Source organism: Carassius carassius, chromosome 40 (genome assembly GCF_963082965.1).
Source record: "Carassius carassius chromosome 40, fCarCar2.1, whole genome shotgun sequence".
Lineage (NCBI taxonomy): Eukaryota > Metazoa > Chordata > Actinopteri > Cypriniformes > Cyprinidae > Carassius > Carassius carassius.
Genome location: NC_081794.1, coordinates 7,092,116 through 7,099,789, shown reverse-complemented (window position 1 = coordinate 7,099,789; position 7,674 = coordinate 7,092,116). Strand labels below are relative to the sequence as shown.

The 7,674-nt window shown below is 37.0% G+C and overlaps 1 protein-coding gene across 1 annotated transcript; it reads right to left on the bottom strand.

Moving 5' to 3' along the window:
* Positions 1–636: 636 nt before the first annotated feature.
* On the bottom strand, positions 637–7,354 carry LOC132122050 (translational activator of cytochrome c oxidase 1). Its single transcript, XM_059531911.1, has 5 exons — positions 6,821–7,354; positions 6,551–6,657; positions 2,450–2,580; positions 2,199–2,361; positions 637–1,045 (listed from the first exon to the last, which is right to left on the bottom strand). The coding sequence occupies exons 1-5, from the start codon at positions 7,041–7,043 to the stop codon at positions 836–838; spliced, it is 834 nt and encodes a 277-aa protein (XP_059387894.1). The 5' UTR covers positions 7,044–7,354; the 3' UTR covers positions 637–835.
* Between the last annotated feature and the right edge of the window lie 320 nt (positions 7,355–7,674).

Here is a 7,674-nt window from a genome sequence, read left to right as displayed (position 1 = left end):
AATTACTTAAATTATTTAAAAAAATAAGAACTACTAGAATAATTATGTCTGACTAATAATGAAACTAACATCAAATAAAAAAAGTTGTTGAAAAAAATATATATAATGGTAAGTGATCTGCTAGAATCGAAATAATTGCCTGCTGACAATGTTAGGTTTTTATTTAAATTTAAAAACATTATTCCGAGGTTTTTTTTCTCCCCTACGTTCAATGGTTTTAGAGTTTTTATGTAAAGCTCATCAGAAACCAATTAATATTAATTATAGATGCTAGAAATTACATATTCCTACATTGTCTGGTAAATTCATAACTAGACAGGCCAATAATATAATGTAATATATCAAATGTTTAAAAGAGTAATTCAACCTGGGGACATTTTGCCCCCACACTTATATCCAGCTTTTTTTTCTTTCTCTTTTAACTTTCGGTGTCCTTTTTGCTCTTAAACAATGAATAGCTCACCCTCACTCTCACTGTTCAATAAACATTTGCACTGAGCAGCTATATATTTTTTTCAGATTGTGGGAAAAAGCCCTTGCAAGTTGCCTTTCTATCTCTTTTTATCCAGATCTGCATAAAAAAGGTGTTTATGATCACAACATTCAGTGCAAAATGCTAATCAAGTGATACACATCTATGAATATCTTCTTTATTGCCATGATGAAGATACAGTATATCATTATTTATTTACCATCACACAAAAAATCCAAGTGAAGTCCAAAAAATTTTGGCCAAGCATGACCATTTCTTTTAGTTGCTCTTAAGGCATGTAGATCACTAACTAGTCCATCTATCTGTGTGTTCTTCCATTTGTCAGTTGACTTATTGTGAACTCTAGGTCTGTGCATGGATGTTATCCCATACCCGGACCACATCAGGACAGTCATTGAGAGCCTCCAGCAGTGAGGACGCGGTCTCTAGCTGAGCCTGAGTCAGGAGAGACGGGGTGTGAGAAACAAACTCCAGAGCGGATGAAAGCGTGGGTACCCCCAGACTTTCTAGAGCACTCCGCACAGCCTTCATGGACGCAATGTCACAGATAAACTGAAAGGGAGAGAAGGGTTAACAATTGAGAGAATTTCTTAAAATCGATTCTACAAGTAAAATTAAAAGTAAAAAACACCTTCTTCACTGTTAAGCCTACCTATCTGCCATCTTACCTTAAATATTCTTTCCTCTCTTCTATTCCATAATTGAGCATGTATCCCGTGGTACGTGAGCGTTGTGTATGCCTTAACATCTCTCACTGGCTGCATCCAAAGTCACCCCATACTCTCACTCACTATTCCCTACATTAGTTACTACTTCAGTTCATGTTAAGGAGTGAATGAAAACGATGTGCCACTTATGCCTAATTTGTGCTGTTTAATAATCATTTGAAACTGGCAGCTCCGGTAGGAGGATCTATCTTAAACTCTTTCATGGAAATTATGTATGAGCCCTAGCTAAACCATTTTAATAATACATTTACAATTAATTTATACGTCTATTGCATTACGCTGTGGATGAGCACTTGAACAAATGAATAGGTGGATGATGCAGCTGAGGGAGCCATTTGGTCCAAAATGTAACCCTTCATATGCACTTGTGCTCTTACGGACTTACAATGGCTGCTGCGTGCGCGTGTTTGTTAACGAGACTGTAGTCTGTCCCAATCGTCATTTTAGCTTTCTGAAGGGTGCTCATGAGAGCCCCATTTGCGGCTGCTACATGCCCTCGATCCACACTTCTTGGAGCTCCGCAGCAGATTTCTACCCGACAGTCAAGCGGCATAACGTCACGAAAGTGCGGACTCAGAGGAAGTGCAAATTTTAACTGCAAAATATGGCATTACCTTTTTTTGTATTCTAGAGGGGGCACACACTGTATTTTTTTTTTGCCTGTGAGAAACACATGCTCAGTTGAATGTCATTTAAGAGTGTGATATAATTAAATGAACAGTATATTTCAGTATTTTGAGCATGTACCCCCCTCCGTAAAAAAATCTGCATAATAATTAGTCAAAATCATTGACAATACTTTTTGTCACAAAACTACAAAATATGAAATTTGAGCAAAATTCACTTTAAGTTACATGCTTTCAGAGCATGTTTGCCAAGTCAATTCAAATTCATACTCTGAAAACTAAAAGGCTTAATGAAATGCTTATACAGTATTTGGAATTTTGCATGATCCCACTAAGAGAGAGTGCTCAGACCTGTAGTATGGGTCGCTCCTCCTCATCCTCTATCTCCTGCACATCTTCAGCTCCTGCCTCAATGGCCAGCTCTAGAGCTCTCTCAGAGGAGATCCCATCTCTGGATGCGGCCACAACACCTTTCCTGTCAAAGTTCCGGCGCGCTCCTTCACACAGCCCCCCACTGTGGACAAACAGAGAAAAATGGTACACTAAGTAGTGCCTAAATACTATTACATCTTGACCTTGATCTAGTAAATATCAGTACTAACCCATGTTTCATCAAGATCCGTTTGATTTCTTGATGGGACCGCGTGTTGTTATCAGTCAAAACCTCAATGAGCAGCGTGCACCCGCCAGGTCCCGCGGCCTCATAAACATATTGTACTCCTGGCTTTGACTTCTATTATACATAAAAAAAAAGTGTTATTATTAATAATTATATGTCATCAATAGTCCAAGACTTTTTTCAGTGATGGTTTATAGTGACCTGTCAAGCTGCAAAAATTACATATCAATATTTAAGGATTAACAAAAGTCATATGTCTTCAAACATCTTCTGAAATCATATGATATGAGTGTGCAAGTGGTGAAAAGACATATATATAATAACACACATCTATCTTCCCTCCACTGATATACAATTTGTATGGACTGCATTTACTAAACTTTTATAGAGTCTTTGTGTGATTTATGGAGCTGACAGACATGAACGCTGCAAACTACAGTCGTGGCCAAAGGTTTTGAGAATTACATAAATATTGGAAATTGGAAAAGTTGCTGCTTAAGTTTTTATAATAGCAATTTGCATATACTCCAGAATGTTATGAAGAGTGATCAGATGAATTGCATAGTCCTTCTTTGCCATGAAAATTAACTTAATCCCAAAAAAACCTTTCCACTGCATTTCATTGCTGTCATTAAAGGACCTGCTGAGATCATTTCAGTAATCGTCTTGTTAACTCAGGTGAGAATGTTGACGAGCACAAGGCTGGAGATCATTATGTCAGACTGATTGGGTTAGAATGGCAGACTTGACATGTTAAAAGGAGGGTGATGCTTGAAATCATTGTTCTTCCATTGTTAACCATGATGACCTGCAAAGAAACGCGTGCAGCCATCATTGCTTTGCATAAAAATGGCTTCACAGGCAAGGATATTGTGGCTACTAAGATTGCACCTAAATCAACAATTTATAGGATCATCAAGAACTTCAAGGAAAGAGGTTCAATTCTTGTAAAGAAGGCTTCAGGGCGTCCAAGAAAGTCCAGCAAGCGCCAGGAACGTCTCCTAAAGAGGATTCAGCTGCGGGATCGGAGTGCCACCAGTGCAGAGCCTGCTCAGGAATGGCAGCAGGCAGGTGTGAGCGCATCTGCACGCACAGTGAGGCAAAGACTTTTGGAAGATGGCCTGGTGTCAAGAAGGGCAGCAAAGAAGCCACTTCTCTCCAAAAAAAACATCAGGGACAGATTGAGCTTCTGCAGAAAGTATAGTGAATGGACTGCTGAGGACTGGGGCAAAGTAATATTCTTTCCGATGAAGCCCCTTTTCGATTGTTTGGGGCATCTGGAAAAAGGCTGTTCCGGAGAAGAAAAGGTGAGCGCTACCATCAGTCCTGTGTCATGCCAACAGTAAAGCATCCTGACACTATTTATGTGTGGGGTTGCTTCTCATCCAAGGGAGTGGGCTCACTCACAATTCTGCCCAAAAACACAGCCATGAATAAAGAATGGTACCAAAACACCCTCCAACAGCAACTTCTTCCAACAATCCAACAACAGTTTGGTGAAGAACAATGCATTTTCCAGCACGATGGAGCACCGTACCATAAGGCAAAAGTGACAACTAAGTGGCTCAGGGACCAGAATGTTGAAATTTTGGGTCCATGGCCTGGAAACTCCCCAGATCTTAATCCCATTGAGAACTTGTGGTCAATCCTCAAGAGGCGGGTGGACAAACAAAAACCCACTAATTCTGACAAACTCCAAGAAGTGATTATGAAAGAATGGGTTGCTATCAGTCAGGATTTGGCCCAGAAGTTGATTGAGAGCATGCCCAGTCGAATTGCAGAGGTCCTGAAAAAGAAGGGCCAACACTGCAAATACTGACTCTTTGCATAAATGTCATGTAATTGTCGATAAAAGCCTTTGAAACGTATGAAGTGCTTGTAATTATATTTCAGTACATCACAGAAACAACTGAAACAAAGATCTAAAAGCGGTTTAGCAGCAAACTTTTTGAAAACTAATATTTATGTAATTCTCAAAACTTTTGGCCACGACTGTACTGGTGATTTAAAAAAAATAAAATAAAAAATAAAATAAAAAACACTGTATGCAGGTGAGTGAATAATGACAGTCTTCAGTGTTACACAATCCCTCAGAAATCATTCAGATTTATTACCAACATGCTTATTATCAAAATGTCAGAAACAGTTTTATTCAAAATACAAATCTTTTCTAACAATATAAGTCTTTACTATCACTTATATTACACATCCTTGCTAAATAAAAGTATTAATTTCTTTAAAAATATATATATATACTGCCCCCAAACTTTTGAAGGGTAGTGCATATTTTTACAAAGAATTGTAATAATATTTCACATTACTGTTTTTTTTCCTGTATTTTTGATCAAATAAATGCAGCGTTGATGAGTATAAGAAGTTTATTTATAAAAAAAAAAAAAAAATGTATTCCTGAATCCAAACTTTTGTAAGGCAGTGTGCACAGTGCCTTGCGAAAGTCACTTATGTTGAAGTATTTTAAAATAATTTTTTCCTCCACAATCTACACTCCATATACCATAATTACAAAGGAAAAAAACTTTATCAAAAAGAAAACTGGAAACAGTACATTGCATAAGTATTCATATCCTTAACTCAGTTCTCAGTAGTTGAAGCACCTTTCAAGCCTCAAGACTTTTTGGGTATGATGCAACAAGCTTTCCATATCTGCGATTGGCAATTATCTCACATTCTTCTCCTCATCTCTTCACCTCTTAAGCTCTGTCATGTCAGAAGAGGGCCAACAGAAAGTTTCAGCTTTCTCCAAAAATGTTTGATTGGGTTCAAGCCCAGACTATCAAGGACATCACAGAGTTGTCCATAAATCACTCTTGCATTGTCCATTGTCCTGCCTATCTCAGGCTCTGAATACTCTGGACTAGGTTTTCATTATGACTATCTCTGTATACGTATTGCTGCATTGAGCTTTCCTTCTTCTCTGAAGAGTCCCTTCTGTACGTTTCTCCCATCCTCATATATGATCATGGAGCTCACCTGAAGTGACCTTCAGCTCTAACTCCTAAGCACATTCTCCATTGAGTGCTCTGTTTGGCCAGGAGGCCGGCTCTAGGAAGAGTCCTGCTCATTCCAAACATCTTTCATTAAAGATAATTCTTTCCTAGATCTGTCTTTCACAATCCTGTCTCTGAGCTCTACAAGCAGTTCTTTTGACCCCCCCCCCCCCCCCCCCAATGTTTCAAAACATAACTTGGTTTGGTTTTTACTCTGATATGCATTTTCAGCTGTTAGGCCTTTTGTTGAGAGGTGTGTGGATGAGATCAGATCTCTGTGTGCAGCACTGGCTCTTGACAGACTCCTTGTGCAAACAAAAATCGTACTGGATTATTACATTTAATGGCAAAAAGGAAAGTTTGTAAATGTAAACTGATATTTCCTACTGACACACTACAGCAAGAGTAATTTTTTGTTGTTGGTTAAAATACTAATGACTAATAGTAATACAAAAAAATACTAACTAGGAGCATGTTATTATTCAGGAAAATAAGATTTTTTATTATCAAGGAAATAAAATGTTATGTTAAAAAATTAGTAGGCCTAAACCTTCCTGTTATAAAATAAGATAAACATTTTTGCTGCAAGCTGGAAGGCAATTTTTCTCAACATGCAGGCATGTTGAACAAAAATATTTAAATATTAAATTCTTCTCAATTAAAAGTGTTACAAAGCCCACTGAATCATTCAGACATGATGGAATATAACCACTTTATAGGACATACAAAGTACAAGAAATATAATGTTTGTTGAATTTAATCAAGGGTGTACTCATTTCTGCAACCATTTATTTGAACAAAATTGGCTAATTGTCTTATTTTAGAAATATTACTGACATATTTTCTATATATTTATTAAACATATGTTTGATATATTTCAATCCTCTCTTACTGATGGAATGTGAAATCAGTGAAGATTTACAAGTGTAAACCTCCAGCACTATACTGGCCAGCGTTTCGGTTTCATTTTCCAAGCCCTGTATGTGAGTGTATCAATTTAAGCATGTAGAGTAAGTCCATGTTAATTCTGTAACAAAATGACAGTTTCATTAGCAATAGATGGGCTATAAACTTACGGCTCCTTTTATAGCTCCTTCTACGGTGGCTTTGGGTACATTCTTGTTCCGACACTGCTCTAGAACTTGTGCCAAAGCAACATTAAATTCTGGATTGGGTCCTCCCTCTGAAACATAAGCACAAGGTCACAGGGTATCAGATGTTTAACATAGTAAATACTTTGTTGTTTTTCATGGTACATGGTATTATTTTTTTACCATGGTACATATTTGATGATTAGTACGAGATCGGATAATCACTGTTCTTTCAGTCAGATTTTATGGATTCACCTCTTACTGCAATCCTGATCATCATGGTGTACTTGACAATCATTCGGGATCGAGCAGCATCTTTGGGGATTTTAATGTCCTTCACTTTGGACCATTTGTTGTGTCCTGCCCAGAGCGCAGAGCTGGAGTGCAGTGCTCTGTGTGAATGGAGGGCTGGACACTGAACCACTGCAGACACTCTCACTGTCAGTCTGAAAGCCCTCAGAATCATGTCTCCTAACATTACGCGACTCTTACTAAACAGATGCGTAGCTATGTAAGTAACCAAAGCAAATGACTTTGGTCAAATGTTAAAATGTCATGTCTTTGACTTCCAAGTCTTAACTTTCTAGCATTCACGTTTTAATCGGATTGTTTCAAGAACACGTTTACGACCATGATTCAATATATTCCGTGATTGTTACCTGTGAAAATGAACAACAACAACAAAAAAGTCAATTTATACCGTAGTTATTTTGCAATGCAGAGCTAATTTATGACCCACGAGCCCAAGAAGCAGCAACACTATAAACGTCACTACCGCTGAACAAACTAATGCCAAAATAAAAGTCCTTAGGCGCGATGGGTCTGAGGTTTTGAATGTATTTTGAATTATTTTATCTCTGTTCAGTATAATATTATAGTCTTTTGTATTTTCTGCAACATGTTGAATATGTATACAACATGTTGAAAATGTATAATATAATATAATATAATATAATATAATATAATATAATATAATATAATATAATATAATATAATATAATATAATATAATATAATATAATATAATATAATATAATATAATATAATATAATATAATATAATCAAAAACAGCATGATGACGATGATAATGATAATAATTTCTGAATGTTC

Coding starts and splice junctions, on each gene's coding strand:
- LOC132122050 (XM_059531911.1), bottom strand. CDS start 7,043: ATGTTAGGAGACATGATTCTGAGGGCTTTCAGACTGACAGTGAGAGTG. Junction 6,658..6,820: donor GATCAGGATTGCAGTAAGAG/GTGAATCCATAA, acceptor CTTATGTTTCAG/AGGGAGGACCCAATCCAGAA. Junction 1,046..2,198: donor AGGAGCGACCCATACTACAG/GTCTGAGCACTC, acceptor TCTCCCTTTCAG/TTTATCTGTGACATTGCGTC.